Raw genomic sequence first — 25,470 nt, 5'->3', positions numbered from 1 at the left:
CCTTCTTTTAAACCATTCTTCTAGAATCATTATTCTTGATGTACATCCTTTAGAATTTCCTTTAGAGCAGGTTTTGGAGGTAAAGACCATCAGTTTGTGTTTATCTGTAGAAGTTTTTATCATCATCTGTCTTTTATGATAATTTTTCTTGATAATCAATTCTATTTTTTATCAACATGTTCTAGATTTTGCTTCACTGTTTTCTGGCTTCCATTTTTGTTTAAAATTCTGCTGTGATTCTGTCCTTTCTTTGGAAGTCATCTTTCTTTTCTCCTTAGCTGCCTTTATGATCTTCTTCTTGTCTTTGATGTTATGTAGTCACACTACTATTTGTCTACACGTGATTCCTTTTATATATTCTGCTTGAGATGCTTTACTCCTAGATCTGTGGATTCATGTATTTCATACTTTCTGTAAAATTTACAGCTGTTGTCTCTTTAAATATTGCCTCTCCTTTATTCTTCAAGTTTCTCCTTTTGGGCCTTTAATCAGACATATTTTAGACCTTCATATTCTATCTTCTGTGTGTCTTAAAACCTTTTTTATATTTTCCATCTCTGTAACTTTCTTTGCTGTATTCTGGATAAATTCTACATATATAGCTTTCATAAATTTTCATTTTTACTGTGTCTAAACAGCTGTTTAAACCTTCAACTGAGGTTTTTATATGAATAATTATATTTCCTAGTTCCAGAAGTTCTACCTTTTTTCAAGTCTGCCTGTTCATTCATTCTTTCAATGAATATTTGTTGTGTACTCCTTATATGCCTTGTGATACATCTGTTAACAAAACCATAAGTCCCTGTCCTCGTGTAGTTTACATTTCAGTGAAGTTGTGGGGAAACATTAGATTAATAATATCATAATCAATTAGTAAAATATATAGTATGTTTAAAGATGATAAATCTAATGGGGGAAAAGGAAATAAGACAGGCTATGAGGTATTAAGAGCTCTAATGAGCAAAGGGTGAGCTATAATTTTACATAAGGTGGTCAAGGATAGGACTCATTGAGGTCACGTTTAAACAGAATTAAAGGAAATGTGAGAGGTAGTAATTGTCAAGAGCTCAGCTGAGCTGGAGCTGAGCTGCCAGGTGTTGGAGTAGCTGATTAAGACAACAAGCCAAAATGAAAGTAACAGTCAATCTTATACTATCTTTAATCACTTACTAAGATAGTATAAGCAATAGAGACTAAACTGGAAGAAGCACCAACTCCCCCCATTCCATTTTTCCTCTGGAACAGCATCCGTTAGAGGTCAGGTGAATCAGCATAGACGTGGGGATTGTGTCACTCTCAGGAGAGCCCTGAACAAAAGGCTCTTGTAGTTTTATGGACCTGGGGGTGGGAGATGGCAAGGGAGAAGGGCTAGGAGTGGAAAAGTACTGAGGCACTGAGGCAGAGTGGAGAAGAAGTGTCTTCAAGGTTTCCTCTCTTTCCTTGATAAAGAGGTCTTGCAGAGGTTCCTGAGGAAGGCCTCTGCCAAGAGCCCTGATTAAGAGACCTCTGAATGGAAGTGCCTGGGGTAGGAATGCGGATATGTGTAAGAGCATGGCTGGAGGTGGGAGCTGAGTCCTTGAGACTGCAATGCCCTGGGTATGTACCTAGTCTGGTATGGGAAGGGCAGCTTTGGCCTGTGAGGCCTGCCATATAAAGCCTTTGTAATTGCCTATGGTCTGACCTAGAAAATTACACGTTACAAGTTTTTAGCCAGAAGCTAAACTCCTCAGCAATGTGGATATCTGGGGAAAGAGCATTAGAGACAAGAAGGGTTAGCCAGGGTAGGTGCCCTAAAGTGGAGAATATTTGGCATGTTTGAGGGATAGCAAAAAAGGCCAACATTTCTGGAGAGGGAAAAGTAGTAGAGAACAGGCACAACAGTGATGAAGGGTAATCATGCAGAACTTTGTGAGCCATTGCAAGGGTATTAGCTTTTGCTCTGAGTGAAATGGAGAGCTGTTTGTGAGTTTTGAACGGTGATTAAATGTAATAGACTCTCAATAAATATTTGTTGAATGATCATTTATTTTTGCACATATTCTGTATGTGCTCATTAAGTCTGCAAGTTCTTGGTTTGTTGGATGTAGAGCTCTCTGTATATCTGGATGCTAAGATTACGACTCTAGCTTCGCTTTGCTTTGTATATTTTCTAGGTATATCTTTTTCCATACTTTTATTTACAACACCTCTTTGTAACTGTTGTAAGATTTGTGTGTCTATTGCAGATAATGTTGCTGGGTCTTATCTTTAGTCTGTCTTTCAACTGTTAATTTATATTTATGTTAATTGTAATTATAACTGCATAACAACTTTTTATTTTTTTTTCTCTGCTTCTTTTTGTTTTCAATTTCAGCTTTTCTTAAGATAAATATTCTTTTGCTAGTTTAAAATTTTTACATTTTAATTTTGGCTTATCGTGGTCAACCTTCACTTAAGATGCATACTCATGCTTATTACCTATGTTGATTTCTTAAACTTACCTATATCTCTGTTTTCCTGGTACAAAAAACAAGTACTTTAGCCCTTTCACTAGTCTCAAGAGGTCGAGCACATAACTCTTTAAAAAGATATGGCATATATTACTAAATATAAAACATACATTTTTTAAGCCAAGGCTACCAGGAAATAGCAGGCTTGGGGATGTTCAAAGAGCACATCACTTTTAGTCTTCTCAGTTCCTCGTGGGAAATATGCTTGGATTAGTATTGCTGCTGTTTTGACTCTCCCAGGTAAGTTCCTGCTAGGTTGCAAGAAGACCTGAGTGGAAACATTCTTCTTACAGCCTTAACCATGTCCCATGTCTAGTTCCATTAATTATCTACCATAAGTTGAATAAAACTGACTTTAACAAGCTAAGGCACTTGATTCTAAAACCCAGGTACTGCTGCATTATCCCTAGGTCCTATAGTGATCATCAAGTATCACACCTGAACAGTCTCACTGAAATATGTGAAGTCACTAGTCTAGTCAGGGACTATCACACTCAGACAGAGTTTACCTAATAGTTTGTAGACAAGGCTTCTTCTCCATTCCTGTTCTTTTAGCTCTTTACTTTGTTTCCAGCTCCTTTTGTCCTGTCTTCTTTCTGGGTGCATTGACCGTCTCCTATAGCCTTAGTTTGGTTTCCAGATCAGTTATGTCTAGGTTGTTTCTTAAGATTTTGAGCCTATTGCCTACTCTGAACTTTGGATATTTCTTTTATTTTTTTACTCTTGTTAGACTTCCAGGACTCTGGACTTAATACGTGTCCTGAGTCAACATTTGTGTGTACTTTGACTACTGCTTAATTACCAAATGATGCCCACAACCAGATTATGATTTTTAGTAACCTAATGTACCCTTGTTTTAAACTGATCAATTGCTTCCCAACTGTCAGCTCAACTTACTTGCTGATTTTTCAACCCTTCTCTAGATTTGGACTACATTAAAGTCTCCTCCCTAGCACTGTACTTACCATAGTTCTGCAACTTAGTACCCATTACTGCTTGTATTCAGTGCACACAAGTGGAGAACCATTTCTGAGTTGACAATTTAGAGCTGTTTGGCTAAGCAACCTAATAACCAGAGCAGTGTTGAAAGAGATTTATTTTAAGGTTAAATCTACTCTGATGGGTTTATTAAAATGAAAAAGGTCTTTAGGATAAAATCTTTTTTTTAATAAATATATGTAATGTAATAAATATTTTAGTGTATCCCCTTTTGGCCTGAGGATGCTTCTAATAAACTTCTGATTCAAGTTGAAAGAAATGAAGGCCCTCCAAAAAAGATACATTTTAACAAGCAAGAAAATTGTATTTTATTGCGTCTAGATAATGAGGTAAGTGATTTTTTTGTGTGTGATTAGAGAAGCTACTGTATACTTACTAGTATTTTATTTTTTGTATCAAAATCATCTCTGATGATTTTTTTTCCTTTCGTCAAAAATGAACAAACATTTCTTTTTGTAAAGGGAAAAAATACTAAAAGGAAACTGAGGCATAAAACAATTAAATTCTTACACAGAAAATTAGTTGGAATAATTTTCTAGAATATTAGAATACTGGAATATACCACGTATGGAATTTGACCCATCTGTATACAATAATTGAGATTCATGATTTCCCAGACATGCAGTGTAAAATCCTGAATTGCTTTCTAAATCATCAAAACAATGTTTTAAGTTATGAATAGTTTTATTATTAAATGTTATTAATATTCTTTAGAAAATGATCACAGAGAATATTTTCTTTTCCTCTTTTCTAGCTTGGAGGTATTATAGCAGAAGTTAACTTGGCTGAGCATTCTACAGTTATTACATTTTCAGATTATCATGATGGAGCAGCTACATTCCTGTTAATAAATCACACCAAGAATGACATTGTTCAGTACAAGCAAAGGTAAGAAGATTATCACAAATACAATATCCCTTGGTTTCAGCAGAGTCTAGGTGAGTCTAGATGAGACATTGACTTTATGATGATTTCTTAAGCATATAAATACTGATAATGGCATCGTGGCTATGTTAAAACAATGTCCTCATTAAAAAAAAAAAGGTATACTGAAGTGTGTTAGGGGTAAAACTGACTCTATATCTATAACTTACTTTCTTTTTAATTGCAATATAATTGACATGTAACATTAGTTTCAAGTGTACAACATAATGATTTAATATTTGTATATATTGTGAAATAATCACCACAGTAAGTCTAGTTAACATCCATTACCAAACATAGTTACAAATTTTTTTTCTTGTGATAAGAACTTGTAAGATTTACTCTCAGCAACTTTCAAATATATAGTACGGTATTATTAACTATAGTCACCATGCTAAACATTACAGCCCCATGACTTATTTATTTTATAACTGAAAGTTGTATCTTTTGACCACCTTCACTCATTTTGTCCACCCCACCACCACCTACCTCTGGCAACCACCAATCTGTTCTCTGTATCTGTGTGTTTGGGTTTTTTGTTGTTGTTTTCCTTTTTGTTTTTTTTAGATTCCACATCTAAGTGAGATTATATAGGATTTGTCTTTCTCTGTCTGACTTATTTCACTTAGCATAATGCCCTCAAGGTCTAGCCACATTGTTGCAGATGGCAAGATTTCCTTCTTTTTTATGGCTGAATAATATTCAGTTGTATGTATGTATGTAGTGTGTGTGTGTGTGCGCGTGTGTATATATATATATATCTATATATATCTTTTTGAGTTAGTGTTTTTGTTTTCTTTGGATAAATATCCAGAAGTATAATTGCTGGATCCTATGCTCGTTCTATTTTTAATTTTTTGAGGAACCTCCATATTGTTTTCCATAGTGGCTGCACGAGTTTACATTCCCACCGACAGTGCACCAAGGGTTCCCTTTTCTCCACATCCTCACCAACACTTATTTCTTTTCTTATCTTTTTGATAGTAGCCATTCTAACAGGTATAAGGTGATATCTCATTACAGTTTTGATTTGCATTTCCCTGATGATTAGTGATACAATTTACTTCTAAATGCTTCAAAAAAAGAAAAATGGAAGAACTGAAGCAAGTATGGCAAAAGCTTAATCGGTGTGGAATCTGGTGAGGAAAATGTCAGGGTTTTCATAAGAATTTTGTCTATTTTTGAAGTTTTTCATATTTTTAATGAACATAATGTAAATAGTGAAATGAGATTTTTTTCAAACAGTAGATACCTTCTTCTTGCTGAGGTGTGTAGGAAAGGACTGCAAATCTTTAAGCTTCTCTGAAGACCATAAATAAATCTCGATATTTCAGGATTACTCTTAACATCATTTGTTCCAATTTGCTGTGATATAATATCCTCCTAGTACCACTACAGTTTATGTAATTTTCTTCCTCTACTTATTGATCCCAAGCTGTCTTGAGTATATTTTGTCTGCTTTTTTAGTTTGTTTTCATGTGTCACTTGTCAGTGGGCCTATATTTATCAGTGCACTTATGCTTTCCTTCCACTGCTGAATGTACACTTCTGATCATTGACTAAAATCAAATAGGCATTGAGTGAGGACCCCAAGGCTGGGCTAGCAAACACCTAGGACTCCTCCTTGCCTATCAATTCTCTCTTCTGTGGAAGATGTTGAAAGAGAGGAAAGCCTATTTTTTAGGATTAATACTATGAAATTAATATTACAAAAATAATAAATTGGTTAATTAAAACTGACAAAAACAAATAGAAATGTTTTCTCCTATGCCCTTCAATCCATGTACTTCAAGTAGCTTTTCCCAGTGTTTCCAGAATTAAGACCTACAGAAAATGACTTGAGTGACTATTTTCTTGATTCTCTCAAGGATACTGCATAGCTGGTAACATCCTAGATACATAGGAGCTAAGTTAATTCTTTACGTACTGTGGATGATGTAGGGCCTCATAGCTTAGTTCTCTGACATCTGGTTGAGCCTGGCTGAGGCTGAGCTAGAGACTTCTCAGTCTTTTCTTTGGCTTTGACCTTGCAGTTTTCTTTATATTAGAGTGCAGGCATAAAGTGTTTAGAAATCTTATCTACTGCATTGTTATAATTGTAAAAGTAAGGGATAAGGGAAAAACTAGAATGTGATCCTGTGTTGAAATTCTGACACTTAAAAAAATTACAGTCTTACTGGAAATTTATAAAATAAATAGTCTGCAAGAATTACACACTGGATTTAAATTTAGATTTATTTGAAGAAGTAGTTATTAAATCAAGAACCTGAAACTTTGGTTTAAAAGAATATTGAATCCAGAGTTCTGTGTGCTGACGATCCCCAAATCTTTACTCCAGTGTAGACTTCTCTTAAGTTTCAAGCTGCCACCTCCTCCTAAGTATCACATAAGAACCTAAAGTGATTCAAAGCTGATCTTATTTATGCTACAGAAACTACTCCTCTTCCGTATCCTCCTCTCAGTGAATGGCACTGTCACCCCCTATCATCCTAGATTTCTTCTGCCTCACCACACCCGTCAGTTAGTTAAACTCTAGTTTTTAAAAATCTTATCCTCTTGTTTAATCTCTCCTGTCATTATCCCAGTTCAGGCTCCCAACATTTCTTATCTATTTGAGTAGATTTTTGATCTATATCCGTAGTCTTGTCTCTAGTAAATCCTCCATTTGCCACCAGAGTTAGGTTTCCAAAAGTACTAAATATAATCATAGCTCTCTCCTGTTTAAAATTCTTTAGTGACTTGCCATTTCTTTTAAAACAAAATATGTTTCTAGGCTACCTTTCTAATCATTTATCTTTCTGTTACCTAACTCTTTCTCTATCCTTCAGACCAAATGAAGTCTTTGTTTCCTGAATGCTATGGGTCCTTCCATGTGTTTTTACCTTTATAGGTGCTCCTTTCTGATAGAAAAACACTTCCACGTGATCCCTTCCCTCACCAGCTTAATCTATACACCCAGTTTTTGATTACACCTTGCATATGTAGGTTAAAGCGTTTGTCACATTGTGTTGTCATTTTCTTGTGAGTTTAAGACATGTACACATACATAGTTAACATTCTGAGGACTATGGTTAGTTTTTATTTTCTTTAGAATTCCCATTGCCTACCTAAGGTATATTTGAGATGAATTTTTTCATAAGGAATATTCTGCAGTGAATTAAATAGACTAAAATTTATATGACTTGAAAGCATTTCTAAATATTTTTAAACCAAATTTATCTGATCAACACATTTACATTTGATATTTTTTCATGGAAAAATACGGCTTATAGGTCTTTTGTCTCCTCTGCTTTCCCTTGGCTTTTTTTGTTGTTAATATGGTTGTTTCCTGCAGATAAAAATAATAGCTGTTAATTAATTTTTAAAATTCTGTAGAAAAACTGAAAAGAAAACCATAATCCTTGGAATCCCAACACTGTCAACATTTTGATGCATTTCTTTTCACACTATTTTACTATTGCTATCTATATTTCTTAATTTCATTTTTAACAGCTATTGTGAACATGTAAATTTGCTTCAAAAACACAATTTTTAATGAATGCATGATATTCCACATTTAGATGTTCTATAATTAAATACTCCTCTTTTGTTGAGAATTTTATTTTCAATTTTATGTTAGAATCTGTTTATCTTTTGATAAAAATCCTTAACCCATTTGTAATCCTTGTAATAAGCAAATTTATGATTCCTTGCCATATTTTTTTTGTAATATGGATTTTTTTTTTCTAATGATGATTTGGAAAATATACATTCTGTTCCTGTTCTATATAATTACTTTTTTGTTCTTGAAGATTTTGATGTGTTTTAAATTTTGAGAATGAAATAGTTATCTGCTAACTTACACATGAAAAATTTGAAATAACTTTTACATTTTCTTGAACTTCTCTTTCCAAGGTCTCAGTTTCTTATGAATTTTGGATTTTTGACCCAGATTAATATTAAATGGTTAGTTTTTTGAAAATATGTTTAGAGCCAGCCCTGGTGGTCTAGTGGTTAAGATTCAGGTTCATTTCCTGATTGTGGAACCATATCACCCATCTGTCAGTTGTCAAACTGTGGCAGCAGCTCACATAGACAACTAAAAACTAACAACTAGGATGCACAACCATGCACTGAAGCTTTAAAAAAAAAGTTTATTCAAGGCTTTCTCTGGCATTTGCATTTATTGTATAACATATTAATAACAAGTTGATTTATTTGACTGGTTTTGTTGCTTAATATTTCTACACACTAGTTCTTAAAATTTTATTTCGAATCACATCTGGCTTGGTTGGAAAAAGTCTTTGAGTTAGTTTTTCAGTAAGAGTTTGTTATGCTGTTGCTTGTTTGAAAGTATTTTACTCTTGCAAGTTAATGACAATTTGACATAAAATTTTAAGTCATAACCTCTTTTCCTCAAAATTGTGTAGACATTGCTCCATTGTTTTCTGGCATTCAGTATTATGGAAAAGTGTGAAACCAGTCGTATTTTTGTTTCTTTGTGGGTTCCTGATTTTCCTAGATGTTTATAGGCAGTTTTCTCTCTATTTTCTTTTTTACAAAGGATGTCTAGGATGATATTCTGTTTTCATTAATTTTGTCTAATAACCAATGAAGTCATTTCATCTGCAGAGTCAGCTTCTTCTTCAGCTCAGAAAAGTTATGTTTTATTATTTCTTTGGTTTGTAACTTCTCCAATTTTTTTCTTTCGGGCAATCATTTTGTGCGTTGATTGAATTTCTTAGATTTATATCTCATGTCTTATGATTTTTGAAAATAATTGAGCTGTATTGTTTTTGCCGAGTAAGACCAATACTTAGGAAAGGGTTACCAATTAAATTCTCTTAGATTTAGTATAGGTAAGATAAAGTAATTGGAATAATTCTCTGTCATAATTAATTTGTATTAAAATGAAAGTTGACAAAGTAGTTTCAAAGACCTGAAGACTTTTATTTTCTAAGTAGAACATATATTTCCCTTGAAATAGTCTCATTTTCTTAGAAAACCTCTTTTTCATTGATTATGGAAAAAATTTCAGTCTACTCAATCAGAACTATCACAACTTTCAATTAATGGACTCAGAATTAATGAAGTATTATTTTGGATTCTTTATATATTCATATACTTGCACTTAATTTAATGCACTTAATTTAATGCATACTTTTACTATTTATGTCAGTTCTCTCAGGGAAATAGAAGATTCCCTCCCTCCAGGAAAAGCAGTATTTTATACATGGGCTGATCCAGTGGGCTCTAGAAAGCTGAAGTGGACATGTGGAAAAAGCCACGGTGAAGTAACACAAAAGGATGTATGTACTGGATTGATTATTATGGTGTTCTCAGCAGCCTTTTTTTTTTCCTCTTCAATAGTTGATTTTGTTTTAAAATCTTTTGAATAAAAATATAAGTAAACTTTTTTTCACTACTTGTAAATGTCAATAACAATAGATAGAAAAACCAGTGAATTCCTGTTTTCTTCTTTCTTTTTGTTAATTGAGGTCACACTGGTTGATAACATTATATAAATTTCAGGTGTACATTGTTGTATTTAGGGTTCTGTATAGACTGCATTGTGTTCACCATCGGAAGTCTAGTTTCCATCCGTCACCATAATATATGCCCCTTTACCCCTTTCACCCTTCCCCCACCCCCTGCCTTCTGGTAATCACCAATCTGTTCTCCATATCTATGTTTGTTTGTTTATCTTCCACATATGAGCGCAGTCATTCGGTAATTGTCTTTCTCCATCTGACTTATTTCGAAAATGGCAAGATTTCGTCATTTTTTTCTGGCTGAGTAGCAGCCTTTTCTTTTTTTTTTTAAAAAGTATCTGTTTCAGCCTTGCTGGTTTTAAGGCCTGTTTTGTGCCTACGCTTCTAAAAAACTACCAAAGATTTTAAAAATATTATTCAAATGTTAACTTAGTCAAAAAATGTTTAAAAATCGAAGAATTCTTATTTTGTTAACTTAGTCAAAAAATGTTTAAAAATCGAAGAATTCTTATTTTGTCTACATCATTGTTTACTTCTATTATGTATAAAGGGTAAACTGTGCTTAGAGGTGTGCTTTCAGCATTCACCTCATAAACAGATATATTCTCTGCATTGACAGTCACCTTAGGTCAATTTAGCTTCTCTGAGGAACATTTAGGCATCCACTAACTAAAAAATTTATTTCTGGCTGAGAAGCTATTGTTGATTTGTTTTTTATAATATTAAAGTTATGTATAAAATTTTCCAGTAACATTTTAAGTGACTTCCAGAAATTGTTTTATTAGTCTTTCAAATTTCATCTTAATTTGACCCCTATTCCAATGTCTTTTTTCTTACCACTAGTTATTGTTTCTTCCTGTGAATAGGCCAGTGGTTCTCACTCCCATTTTAGAGGAGAAACTGAATGTTTTATAATTAAGTATGTCTTTACTGTAGGGTTTTTTGTTTTTGGTAAATACTCTGTATCAAATTAAGGCGGTTGCCTTCTACTCTTAGTTTGTAAAAATGTTGTGTGCGTCTATATGTACAAATGAATGAGTATCGAATTTTTATCAATTTTTATGCTTTTTATTTTTTATCTATTGAAATGATTATATGATATTTGGACTTTATCTTACTTGAGAGGATGAATTATATGGTTGCTTTTTTAATATTAGACTAACCTTGTATTTCTGGAATTGGCGTGCTAATGTTTTAAGATTTTTGCTTGTATTCATGAGAGAAGTTGGCCTGTAACTTTCCTACCTTGTAATGTCCTTACCAGATTTTGAGATCGAAGTCGTGATGACTTCTAAAACATGTTGGGAGGTACAATTTTCCTATTTTCTAAAAGAGGTTATGTAAGATTGGTATGATTTCTTCCTTGAATGTTTGCTAGAATTTACCAGTGAAGCTAAGCCATCTTAACCTGCAGCTGTCTTTGTAGGAAGATTTTAAATTATGAATTCTATTTTGTTATTATATATAGGACAATTCAGTTTTCTATTTATGCTTGTGTCATTTTGGTAAGAGTTTTTCTAAGAATGCTTATTTCATCTGAATTTTCTGCTGTATTGATATAAAGGTTTTCATAATATCCATCATTATCTTTTTAATATTTGTAGTGATTCTCTATTTTATTCCTGATATAGATTATTTGTGCCTTCATTCCTTTTTCCTTAATAAGTTTTGCTAAGGATTTATCAGTTTTATTTGTTTTGTTTACTGTCAGAAAGTCATTGTTTTGCTCTTTTGATGATCTCTTTTATATATTTGTTTTCATTTTCACCAATTTCTGCTCTAATCTATATTATATTCTTTAATTTTTCTTTGGTTTTAATTTGATAATTTTTTTCTAAACTCTTGAGGTAGGTACTATGTTAGTCTGCTTGGGCTACCATAACAAAATACCTTAGACTGGATAGCTTAAACAACAGAAATTTATTTCTCACAGTTCTGGAGGCTGGAAGCCTGAGATTGGAGTGCCAGCATGATTAGGTTCTGGTGACCATGGTGAGGACTCCCTTCCTGGCTTGCAGATTATTCCCTTCTTGCTATGTCCTCACATGGCAGAGAAAGAACGAGAGAGCTCTCTGGTCTCTCTTATAAGGATACTAATCCTGTTGGATCAGAGCCATAGTCCATCCCTTATTACATCACTTAACCTTTATTGCCTCCTTTATAAAGGCCCTATGTCCAAATACAGTGACATTGGAGGTTGGGACTTCAACATATGAATTTGGGGGGGACACAATTGAGTTCATAGGAAATACCTATATCATTGTTTTTCAGAATTTCTTCACTTCTTATTTGAAGTCACTTAAAGTCACAAATTTCCCTCCAAAACCAGCATTAGTTTTATCTCACAAATTTTATGTTATGTTGATTATCCTTTAGTTCAAGATTTTTCTAAATTGCATTATGATTTATTTTTTATATTTTGGTTTCATGGATACTTAGTTTATTACTTTTAAAAAATACGGAAATTTTCTAGTTATGTTTGTTGATTTCTACCTTAATTCCACTGTGATCTGAGAACATACTCTGATTCAGTCCTTTGAAATTTATTCAGATTGACTTTGTGAGTCAGCATGTGGTCAGTTTTTGTAAATATTTGGTGTGTATTTGAAAAGAGTATGTGTTCTGTAGTTGTTGGTTACAGTGTTCTGTATATGTCAGTTCAAGTTTGTTAATTGTGTTGTTTAAATCTTCTATGATTAATTTTTTTGTTTGCTTGTTTTGTTACTGTGAGAGTGCTGTTTAAAATCTCCCAGTATAATCATGGATTTATACATTTCTCTTTTGGTTTTGTTAATTTTGGCTTTTATATTTTGAAACTGTGTGATTAGGTAGATACAAATTTAGAATTGTTGTTATATCTTCCTGGTAGGTTGATCCTTTTATTAGTATATAATATTGCAGTGCCCTCTATAGTATGCTTTTAGGCTCAAACATTCAGACTCACAAAACTATCATAGGACACAGTCTGCAACTGCCTACTCAGGAGGAGACAGGCCAGGAAACACAGCATGCCAACAGGGAGCATCAGACATTTCACATAGCGGTTTAGGAGGTATTCTCTTTGGTCACCTCAAATGACAGCTTTGTTCTGAGGAAACAAGGCTCATTTGGGTGTGTATGAGCCACTTTGTCCTAAGAAGCACTACTCCACAATAGCAAATATCTCTTGTAACAACCGATGAACATAGCTTACAGATTTTCTGCAAGGGACATATAAGCATCATCACACTAAGAGAAGCCTAAAGCCGTGCATTCTTGACTTGTTAAAACCTGCTATAAATTAGTACTTGTACCACTCTTTCAGTAGTGTAAGTACCCCCTTCCATTTTATGTGCTATTGTTGTATGTTCTATTTCTAAATATATGTTAAATCCCATAAGAAGTACTATTACAGTTTTCCATAATTAATGTTCCATTTAAATTAACCCACTATTTCTCCTTTTTGCCACTTTTCATTCCTGCCTGCATCTCCATGTTTCCATTTGAGTTCATTTTTATTCTCTTGAACTATTTTTCTAGTGTGATTCTACAGTTGAGTTCTCCATCTGTTTTTGTTTGTCTGGAAATATCTTTATTTCACCCTGTTTTTGTGGGGTATTTTTGCTGGATGTCAAATTTCAGGGTTGGCACTTCTTTTTTTTCTCTTCACCTTAGGACTCCACCATTACATAAATGTTAGACCTTTTCAGTGTGTCACTTACGACTTTTATATGGTGTTCTACATCGTTTCATACTTTTCATCCTTCAGTATGGATATTTTCTTCTGACCTACTTTTTACTGTACTTCTCTTGCTATGTCTAATCTGCTCTTAAAATCATACATTGAGTTCTTAATTTCAATTATTGAAATTATCACTTCTAGAATTTCTATTGTAGAAATTTTTATTCCAGAATTCTCTATCTTGTTACATAATTCCTCGAGTGTATTAGTCATAGCTACTTTAAAGCCTATCTAACAATTCCAATATTTAGATCTCTTGTGAATATTTTTATATTTTCTCTTTTTTTTTCTTAGGTTTCACTCAAATCCATTCTTTATGCATGTTTATTTTTGACTGTGCACTGGGCGTAGTAGATGAAAATTTTCAGAGATAATTTGAGGCTCTGTATGATGTTCCCTATCTTTTGAGAAGATATGGTTTTGCACTTGTCAGGCAGCTAGTCTAGGGAGAGATTACCTTAATCCAAATGGGGATTGAAATGATTCGAATCTCGTCTTCAGTCCTTGTGAGAACTAGTCTATTTTCAGTTTACCCTGGCACCTAGCCCTTTGGGGACTCAACTGAAAGCCTAAGCTGTTGACCCCTTCTTTTTGGTATGCCCTGCGCTCCAAATTTGGTCCTTCCATTCCCTTGAAACTACCCAATATTTTTCTGATTTTCTTAATTTCTCAGTGTCTGCTTCTACTTGTAGAATTGGCAATTGACTTTTGGAGAAAGTGCCTCCAAATACGAAGTTCACTTTTATTGGCTTTCTTTCTCTCTCAGATCTTGGCCCCATTAATTCTCACTTGCTTGTTAGCTTTTCTGTCTTTTCAAACATGTGTTTTCCTTTTTGTTTTTTGTCCAGCTTTTTTTTCTTAGCAAAAGAGTTGGTCCAAGACCACCTAGTCATCAACTACCAGAGCAGAAACTCATGGTGTCTTTTTAAAATTAATCTTGTTAGCATATGGGAGTATAATGGCATTTTGTTTATTGATTTTTGTGCAGAAAACTCACTGAATTCTCTTATTAATATTGATTATTTGGTTTTTATTTTTCTGTATGGACAATGATGAAACTTACAAATAATACTCCTTTTCAAGTCCTTTCATCTTTAATTTCTTTTTGCCTTACTGGGCTGGCTAGGATCTCTATATACTGTTGAATAAAAGTGATGTTTACAGACATCTTTGCCTTACTTCTGATCTTAAATTATATACCTTCAGTATTTCACCTTTAAGTATGATCTTTGCCAAAGTTTGGTGTTTTGGGGGGTTTTTTTGGAGAGTTTGTTAAAAGGTTAAAGAACTCGTCTAGCCTTTGTTTGCTGAAAGTTTTTATTATGACTGGATATTGAATTTTATAAAATGTTTTCTCCCACATAGGTGCTATTCTGTTTGCAAAACATTCCTTTTTTTGCTTCAGACTTCCATCTTGGATCACTTTCTTTTTGCCAGTATTTGATTCCTCCTGTAGAATTTCCTTCAGTGAATCTCTACTGATGATGAAATTTAGTAGTTTTTATTTGTCTTTAGGCATCTTTATTTGTATACTTTTCTTCACTGAAGGATGTTTTTGCTGAGTAAGGAATTCTGGGTTCAGAGTTATTTTCTCTTAGGATATTGATGGTCTTTTTCCATTGTCTTCCAGTGTTGCTCTTATGGAGTCCAGTGTAGGTATTTTTTTTTTAGATGTATTTGAGAAGGCTGCTTATAATTGACCTGTTAACTTTTTTTTATTCCTGATTATTAGACTTATTCAGGAAAAAATATTTTAATATAAAACTCTTATTTATTTGATCTGTTGATTAGTACTTTTGCATATTTATATCATAATGATAGGTGAAGTTTATAAAGATAAACCTGAAATCTACAAAATATTAGAAAGACTTCAGAATTATTTGGGAATAAGTTAATTTTCTTTCTCAATGTAATTTTAGTGATATATATTCTATTTTAGAAAGTATTATAAGTAACATGACTGTTTCTAGATATTGATTTGATGTGAAGAACCCCAATTTTTAATTTTAGTGGGTTATACCGTGAATGTGTACTGTATGGTAAAATTTTCTGTTAATCTGAATATTCTCTTAACTAGAAATTCATGAGTGTTAATTATTAGAATTTAGTATATTTATCTTGTCATTAAACCTCAAGACCCTGATATCAGCACAATGCTTATATATAAGGGCTTCCTGCAGAATTAATCCTGTGGTGAATATCCATGCTTTGTAGAGCATGCAACTGAGGTGTCAGATATGTTTTATCATATTGATTCAGCTCTGTAAGGAAATATGAATTTCTGACCGGACAACTTTTAACATATAACACATTGATTAATCATAGAATAAAGCAGAGAAAATAATACTTTGTGTTATTGATTAGCCTACAGAGGGAGACTAATTAGATTTTATTAAGATGTTAAAAGAACAATTGGCCTGTCTTCTTGATTAATAACTTCGTAATAATAATGGCAGAAGTTAACATCAAATGATTTCAATTATGTAAATTTCCAAATATCACACAAATATTAATTCATTTAGTTTGTTCAACCCTGTGAAGGAGGTGCCATTACTATTCTCAGTTTTCAAACGTGGAATCTAGATTTCATGTTGTTTGGGACAAAACTCTAATTTTTTATTTTTTGATGGTTTTGTTTTAGGATATGATGACACCTATAAATTTGGGGAAAAAGACCATTTATTTAGTTTCATTCTTTGAAGGCTTACAACGCATTATTTTATTTACTGAAGATCCAAGGGTATTTAAAGTGACATATGAAAGTGAGAAAGCAGAGTTAGCAGAGCAAGAAATTGTGTTGGCATTACAAGATGTTGGAATTTCTCTCGTCAACAATTACACAAAGCAAGAAGTAGCCTATATTGGCATTACAAGGTTAGATGCGTTAAAATTTGGATAAATTTAAATGATCAGTTCTTAATCATTAAGAATGGTGATTTTTAATTTAGTTTAAATTTTGTGTTTTGACTATTCATTGATACTAAGGTAAGGCTAATTTAAAAGTGCTTTTGAGGGTTTTTTTTGCCTTTTGAAGTAAAGATATATTAAAAATCAAAGTTATAAATTCCTCATTATGTTGATTCTCCCAGCTCTCTAGAAAGTTAGATTTATTCAGCTGTCGAAAGTATACTTTGTTTAACATGTCATAAGAAAATGTTTAGTTGTCCATTACCACCTATCTCAGGGCAGGGCGAGGTACACTGTCAATGCTCCATCAATATTTATTGGAGGAATAAAGACAATTTCTTTATAATTTGACCTTGGCACTTTAATATCTAATAAGGTAATACTGTATTTATCATTGCCCATGTAAGTCATCACCAGTAAAACTCTTTTGTTTCTCTTATGCCCTTAATATTCCTATTCATAAACACTTCATGTAAGCTTAGGTTATATATATGTTAGCACCTAATTTGAGAGGATTTCTGGATTCTAGTCATATAACCAAGATAATGTAGTTTTAATCCTTTACTTGAGATAAACTCCCAAATAAATATATATATTAAAGGTATATGATATAGATTTAAATTTATTTTTCTATGTAAATTCATCTAGAAATGCCCCTGACTTCTCACTGAATGGAATCCATGCCATTTAAACAGGGATATTAAAAACTATCTTCTTAGAAATATTTTGTTGTTCTTAAAAATGTGTTCATTATTTAAACAAAAAGTTCAAATAGGCAACAGATTTTAAGCCTGTAAAACCTATTTGCTATCTCATATGCTAGATAATGTGAATGCAAAGGGAATAATACATGATTCCTACCTTTCTGTTTATTAAGTGATTATAAATCTTAGAAGGAATAAAATAGAATACTTAAAATTAAATAACTTATATACTTAAATAAACAGAAAGAGTGAAGTAATTTTAGAATGTGGATAGATTTTTTATTCTGTACTTATGTCTTTCAGCATAAGTCTTTTCAGTAAGTTAGATTCGTTCCATTCTCTCTCTTCTCTCATACATTACTATTTCACACTTTGTTTCTTTTTAAACCCCCATTTTCTGTCTCAGCTCACTGCCTTGTATCACATTTCACTGAGAAAATTGAAGCAATCAAAAGGGAACTTCCAAAGACCCATCCTCTGATATCACAACTTCCTACCCATCAGCAATTTTTACCTACATACTGTGCCGACATACTTCCCCACAGTTACCATAGGTATATCATATGTGCTCCTATTTAAACATATTTTTCTACTTTTGCACTATATTCTATTCCCTCTTCCTTTCTTAAGACATTGATCCAGTAATTCTCTTCTTTCTCTCTCCTACGTCAATAGTTTTTGGCTCTCTATTAGATTGTTACCATCAGTGTTACTTCTCTCAAAAAGAAAATTCTCTTGAGCCTACTTTTCCTGCTGCCTACTTGCCCATTTCTGTGCTTCCCTTTTAGCCAAACTCCTCAAAAGTGCTGTCTATTACAGAAGAGTAATATATTCACTATCTCCAGTTCTTTTGTACCCATTTTTTCTTTAACCACTCCAAACAGGCTTTTGCTTTTAACATACCGTGAAACTAGTCTTGTCAAGATCACCACAGACCTACATATTGCCAGGTCCAGTGTACAATTACCAGTCCTCATGTTGCTTAAGTTCGTAGCACTTAACACAGATCCCTCCTTGTTACAGTTTCTTTGACCTGACTTCCAGAATACCTCACCATCTTGGTTTTTCTTTCTGTCCCAACATTCTCAGTCTCATTTGTTGGTTGCTTGTCTTCTCAACTGCTTAATATTGGGCGCCCTGAGGCTCTCAGACTTCAGTCCTCTTCTCTTCTGTGTTTCAGTTTTATGATTTCAAATACCACATGTATGCTAAACATTTCTAGAACTCTATCTTTGGCCAGACCTTTGTCCTGAGCTTTAGACTCGTATATCCAACTGCCTAAACAGAGTCCCTACTCAGATGTCTGAGACTTCTTAAACTTCATATGTGTAAGACCAATCTCCTGATCTCCTCCTGCCAAAACCTGCTTCCCGAATGGAGTTAATTACAACTGCATCATTCTAGTTGCCCAAGCCAAAAACTTTGGAATCATCTTTGGTTCCTGTCTTTATCTCACACCCCACGTCTAATCTATCTAGAAGTTCTGTGCTGGCTCTACCTTCAAAACACACATAGAATTTTCACTACTTAACTGTCACACCCTAGGCAGAGCCATCACCATTTCTCTCCTGGCTTGCTGCATTGAACTCCTAACAAGTTTTCCTGCTTCCAGCCTTCATCCTCTTTCTTCTTTCCCCCCATCCCAACACACAGTGTATTCTTAACAAGGCTTAAGTCAGATCATGTCGCGGATCTCATGATCTTTCAGTGGTTCCTCATTTCAGAATAAAACTCAGTCTTTACAGTGTCCTACATGGCTTTGCATTATTTGACCTCGCCCTATATGTCTTAACTTCATCTTCTACTCTTAATGTGTTCCAAGAATGACAGCCTACGTGCTCTTCTTCATACACTACAGGTGTGCTCTGCTTTGGAGTGTTTGCTGTAGCTGGTCCCTCCACCTGAAATGTTCTTCTCCTGTTGTCTGCTGGATAATTCAGTCATCTCTTTTTTTTTTTTTTTTTTTAGATTTATTTATTTATTTTCCCCCCAAAGCCCCAGTAGATAGTTGTATGTCATAGCTGCACATCCTTCTAGCTGCTGTATGTGGGACGCGGCCTCAGCATGGCCGGAGAAGCGGTGCGTCGGTGCATGCCCGGGATCCGAACCCGGGCCGCCAGCAGCGGAGCACGCGCACTTAACCGCTAAGCCACGGGGCCGGCCCTCAGTCATCTCTTTTAGGGTTGCTGAAATCTTACCTTCTCAATGACACCCGCATTGAACACTCTATTTTAATACTGCAGCCCCCACCACTTTACATAACCCACTACTCCAGATCCACCTTACCCTGTGTTTTTTTTCTTTCAAAAGCATTTTACCTCCTAATATATTAAAATACACTAATTTATTGTATTTACTTATTTACTGTCACTCCTCAGCTAAAATAAAGCTCCAGAATGACAGAGATGTTCACTGATAATATTCCTACCACTGAGAATAGTGCCTGAATAGGATTTTAATAAGTATTGGTTGAATGAATTCGTGTTTTTAAACTTGATTAAATTTTACGAAGGTTTTGTAATTATGTAATAAACCGGTTAAAATGAAATGTTTATAAATTTGTACCATGAATTTTGCTCTCATCTATAAGTTCTGATGTGGTTTGGGAGACAAAGCCCAAGAAGAAGGCAAGATGGAAGCCAATGAGTGTAAAGCACACTGAGAAGTTAGAGAAAGAATTCAAGGAATATACTGAATCTTCACCTTCAGAAGATAAGGTTATAGAGTTGGACACTAACATTCCGGTAATATTTTTAAGTACTGATGTGAAGTTTTGATTTTTATCTGTTGTAATTAGATGATTCACTAATGAATTATTAAGGAAAATCTGGTTTCCTTACAAAACAACGAAACCTATCATGCATACTTTATATAAAATATTTTAAGGGAATAGTTACCTATATTAAGAACTCACTTTCCCTTAAGATGCTAATGATCTATTCCTTGGTTAACAAGAAGCCAGTGAGTTGTTTTATTCATTTATTTTAAAATTATTTTTTATCACTTTATTTTTTAGTAAATTTATATGAAAAGTGATAGAACCAGGCTATAAGGATTATGTGAATATTTTTGTGAATTGTATGGATATGGACTATAAAGATCTCAATCTAAACCTAATCAGATATTTAGCCTACTATTTTAATTAATATTATTATTAAAATTTTTTGGTTGAAATGTCTGCATTTAACCAATTATGAATAAAGAGAAATTTCACGAATTTTTTTTTGGGGGGGGGACATATTTTTCAGGTTCGCTTCACACCCAGTGGTACTAACATGAAAATTCTGCAACCACATGTAATAGCTATACGAAGAAATTATCTTCCAGCATTAAAAGTAGAATATAGCACATCTGCACACCAGTCATCATTTAGAATTCAAATTTATAGAATACAGGTGAGTCTGAAAAGATAGTCAAATTATATTCTAAAGGAACATAGCAATAAACCTAATATATTCCCATGGTCTGTTTTATCTAGTACTTCAGTTTCAGTGAACTAGACTTTTTGATTCCTTCCGCTTCTTAAATCCTGTTATTCTAGTCAGGTTCTGTAATTAACATATTAATATACTGACCTGTTTTTTTATCTTCTTAGATCCAAAACCAGATACATGGTGCTATATTTCCATTTGTGTTTTATCCTATTAAACCTCCCAAGTCAATCACCATGGATTCAGGTTTGTTTGTATTTTTAGGTTGTCATAAAAATAGTTGTATTAGCTATTTGGTTTATTTTGCTATAGCAATATGAAATGAAACCATCCTCAAGATTAGTTTCTATAGGATCATTGGAAAATTGAACAGCTTAAAAAGGACCAGCAAGCGCTCAACTATTTTCCACAAAACTCTGAGTGAATACTGAAGAAAAGATTAATTAGAAATATATATTTAAATTTTTAGAAATATTAATATTTAAAAAAAGATTACTAATTTGTAAACCCCTGATTTAAAAGCCACCAGGACCTTGGAATAAATCATGAGGAAATTCAAATTTAGAGTGTTTTCTAACAGCTATTCCATATTCTCCAGATGAGAATAACTGACAAGTCCTTCCTTCCTTCTGCTTCTTCCCCTTCACTTTCTCTTCCTCCGTCTTCCCCTCACTTTCTCTTCCCTTTCCACTGCCCTACTTCTCCCACCTCTCCCCTTGCTTTCCACCCCCTACCTCCACACCACTGGCTCTAAACTATCTAAGGGGGTATTTATAATCTGCATGGAAACTTTTTGACCAGTATACATGCCCAAGCCCCTCCACTTAGAAGTTTGGGGCAATACCCTGAAATCTGTTTTCACGAAGTTTCCCTGATTCTAATGCATACTTCTAGTTTAAAATTACTAATTTAAAGAGTCTGAAATTAAGATTGTAATGGGTCTTACAAATATCAGTAATTTTGATTGATACTCATGATTTAGTAAATAATTTAGTTATCCATTGTGGTGTGTATTAAATTGCAAGAAAATGCTTATCTTTTGCTTAAAGCATCATGGATTACTCGTATTTATTAACCTTTACAGCACCAAAGCCCTTTACAGATGTCAGTATTGTCATGAGATCTGCAGGGCATTCCCAGATATCACGTATTAAGTAAGTGTCTTAATACATTTCTTGTGTGTTCATTTAATGTTTTGACTTAAGTATGTGAGTTAATTGCACTCTTTAAAAAGATAAATTTCAGATAAGTCAAAGATTTAAGTGTAAAATATTAAATTATGAAGGTCATAGGAAAAATCTATTATTTTATAATCTTGGTGAGTCAGAAGGCTCTGAATGAAATATTCATAGATATTAACAATAGGCATTTCTAAATTGTGGTTATTTTCTTTTTTATTTGTTTTCTCTCTTAAGTTATCTATAATTATTGCATATTGTTTTAGAAACAAGGAAGAAAATATTTTCAAATTTGGTCACTGCTCAGTCCAAAAAACAGAATATTGACAGAAATATCCATCTATGTATTACTCCCCTATTTGTTGTTTCCTCTACCTTATCACCAAGATAAACACTTTCTTTATTCCTTGCTTTTTAAAATATAGTTTTATTATATATGTGGACCTAAACATTATGCTTTTTAGTTTTCCTTTTTTTCCCCTAATTTTTAAAAAATTTTTTCAAAATGTACATGTACTCCTGGGACTTGCTTTTTTCATTCACCTTTTTACTAAAATATATTCATTTTGTTGGATGTAGCTAGAGTTTTTCATTATCACTAATATATAATATTCTGTTAATGACTATATATCACAGTTTACTTATTGATTTCCTCTCTATAGATATTTTCATATTTTGAGTTTGTTGCTATTGTGAACAATCTTGTCATGACATTTTTTTATATATTAATCTAGGAAGTCCTAAGTTTCAATGTACTAATATTTATCTAATACTTTTTTTTCTCATCTAATTTTCTTAATGCAGCTAATTGATGATTTTTAAATGTTTTCTATTTTATAATGTAGGTACTTCAAAGTGTTGATCCAAGAAATGGATCTCAGGTTAGATCTTGGGTTTGTCTATGCTTTAGCAGAACTTGTGACAGAAGCTGAAGTGACTGAAAAAACAGAGGTAAGATACAATAATAGCATTGATGGGAAGAATTAGGGAAAGAGGAGGACTGAAAAAATATGATATCATTATAAATTCTTAAAGGTGTTAAAATGGTTTTGTTCCATTTTAAAAATACAGTTTTTAAATTTTTATTATGTTGCTGTGGTGAGTATATTGGTAGAAATCACATTTTCAGATTATAAAAGATGGAAGCAAGACAAGTTAAAATAGCCTTTTAAAAGTGAGTTAGCAAATAGGAAGAAAGATTTTAGGCCAATAGTAGGGGGAAGAAGATAAGAAGTTTTTTCTTATTTTATTTTCCTGTGTTACTTTTGTTTTGATTAATAATTTAGAAATATGGATATAACCAGGATATTTGATGACAGAAGGAGTAAGGCAAATAAAAGTATCTTATTTGTGACTGATGGGGAAAGACTATAAGGTGGGTTTTAGGATGGATCAGATATGGGCTCTTTTTCAGTTGCCTTCATGGAAAGAATTCAGAAGATAAGACAAACTATGTGGATAAAGACTTAGTTTTTTCTTTTAATAACAATTTATTGAGATATAGTTCACTTACCATACATTTTACTCATTTAAAGTGTACAATTCAGTGGTTTTTAGTTCATTCACAAAGTTGTACAACCATCATCACTGTCTAATTCCAGAACGTTGTCATCACCCCAAAAAGAAATCACCCTAGCCCCATGCAGCCAGTAATGTACTTTCTATCTATGGATTTTCCTCTTCCAGACATTTCATATTAATGAAATCATACACTCTGTAATCTTCTGGTGGGCTTCTTTCACATAGCGTAATATCTTCAAGGTTCATCCATGTTGTAGCATGTATCAATACTTCATTTCTTTTTATGGCCAAGTAATATTCTGTTGCATGGATATGCTGCATATTGTTTTCTGTTCATCAGTTAATTTGACATTTGGGCTGTTTCCACATTTTGGCAATTATGAATAATGCTGTTATGAATATTTGTGTACAAGTTTTACTTAAATTCTAGCCATCCTAGTGGCTGTGAAGTAGTATATCAGTGTGGTTTTGATTCGCATTTACCAGATGAGTAATGATGTTGAGCATCTTTTGATGTGTTAATTGACCATTTGCCTATCATCCGTGGAGAAATGTCTATTCAGATCCTTTGCCTGTAACAATAGGCAATCCTTTAAACAGTCCATTAAACAAATGGATTGTCTTTACTGAACTGTATAAGTTCTTTGTATATTCTGAATACAAGTCCTGTATCAGATATATGATTTGTAAATATTTTCTCTCATTCTATGTGTTGTGTTTTACTTTCTTGATGTCTTTTGAAGCACAAAAGTTTTTAATGTTAATGAAGTCCAAATTATTTTTTCCTTTGTTGCTCACATTTTTGGTGTCATTTATAAGAATCCTTTGCCAAATCCAAGGTTATGAAGATTTAGCCTGGTGTTATAAGGGTTTTAAAGTTTTAGCTCTTACAGTTAGGTCTTTCATCTATTTTGAGTTAATTTTTGTATATGTTGTGAGGTAAGGGTCCAACATCAGTCTTTTGTATTTGCCTATCCAATTGTCCCAGTATCATTGGTGAAAAGACTGTTCATTGCCCATTAATGGTCTTGGTACCCTTGTCAAAATTCAGTTGACCATAGACACATGGTTTTATTCCATTGATGTGTGCGCTTCTTGTGCCAATACTGCACTGTCTTGTGCTTTATACTAAGTTTTGAGAAGTAAAGTTTTTGAGAAGTATGAGTCCTCCTACTTGGTTCTTTTTCAAGATTATTTTGGTTATTTTGGGTCCCTTTGCATTTCCATATGAATTTTAGAATCAGCTTGTCAACTTCTTCAGAGGAGTCATCTGGGGTTCTGACAGGGATTACATTGCACCTGGAGATCACTTTGGGGGGCATTGTCATCTTAACAATGTTGAGTCTTCCTTGAACGTGAGATGTTTTCTATTTACGTAGATCTTCTTTGTTTTCTTTCAACAATGATTTATGGTTTTTAGAGTATAAGTTTTGTACTTCTTTTGTTAAATTTATTTCTGAGTATTTCATTCATTTTTTACAGTATTGTGAAAGAAATTTTCTTAATCTCATTTTCAGTTTGTTCATTGCAAGTATATAGAAATAAAATTGACGTTTGTATATTGATCCTGTGTTCTGCAAACTTACTGAACTTGTTCATTAGCTCTAATAGTTGTTTTGTGGATTCTTCAGGGTTTTCTGTATGTAAGATCATGTCATCTGAGAATAGAGGTAGTTTTACTTCTTCCTTTCTCATCTGGATGGCTTTTGTTTCTTTTTCTTGGATAATTGCCCTGCTGGAATCTCTGGCAACGTTGAATAGAAGTGCCAAGAGCAGACATCCTTGCCTTGTTTCTGATCTTAGAGGGAAAGCTTTCAATCTTTCACTATCAATTATAATGTTGACAGTGGATTTTTTTTGTAGATACCCTTTATCGGGTTGAGTTCTCTTCTATTCCTGGTTTGTTGAGTGTTTTTATCATGAAAATGTGTTGAATTTTGTCAGATGCTTTTTCTGCATCTATTGGGATGACCATGTGGTTTTTGTTTTTGTTCTGAGATATTTTTATTACATTGGATGTTAAAACAACCTGTACCTGGGGTAAATTCTGCTTGGTCATTTGTATAATTTTTTGTATGTATTTTGCTGGATTTAGTTTGCGAGTATTTTGTTGAAGATTTTTGTG

General features: G+C 33.3%; 1 protein-coding gene across 5 annotated transcripts in view; it reads left to right on the top strand.

Moving 5' to 3' along the window:
* VPS13A (vacuolar protein sorting 13 homolog A) overlaps positions 1-25,470 on the top strand; it is a 249,952-nt gene that overhangs the window by 174,398 nt on the left and 50,084 nt on the right. For all 5 annotated transcript variants that reach the window (XM_058565619.1, XM_058565615.1, XM_058565616.1 and 2 more), the window contains exons 51-59: positions 3,689-3,817; positions 4,243-4,376; positions 9,571-9,700; positions 16,246-16,478; positions 19,806-19,959; positions 20,464-20,610; positions 20,811-20,892; positions 21,731-21,800; positions 22,670-22,775. In XM_058565619.1, coding sequence (XP_058421602.1) covers positions 3,689-3,817; positions 4,243-4,376; positions 9,571-9,700; positions 16,246-16,478; positions 19,806-19,959; positions 20,464-20,610; positions 20,811-20,892; positions 21,731-21,800; positions 22,670-22,775 — 1,185 coding nt within the window. The remainder of the gene's footprint in view (positions 1-3,688; positions 3,818-4,242; positions 4,377-9,570; positions 9,701-16,245; positions 16,479-19,805; positions 19,960-20,463; positions 20,611-20,810; positions 20,893-21,730; positions 21,801-22,669; positions 22,776-25,470) is intronic.

This window comes from Diceros bicornis, chromosome 22 (genome assembly GCF_020826845.1).
Source record: "Diceros bicornis minor isolate mBicDic1 chromosome 22, mDicBic1.mat.cur, whole genome shotgun sequence".
Classification (NCBI taxonomy): Eukaryota; Metazoa; Chordata; class Mammalia; order Perissodactyla; family Rhinocerotidae; genus Diceros; species Diceros bicornis.
This window is presented reverse-complemented; position numbering and strand designations above follow the sequence as displayed.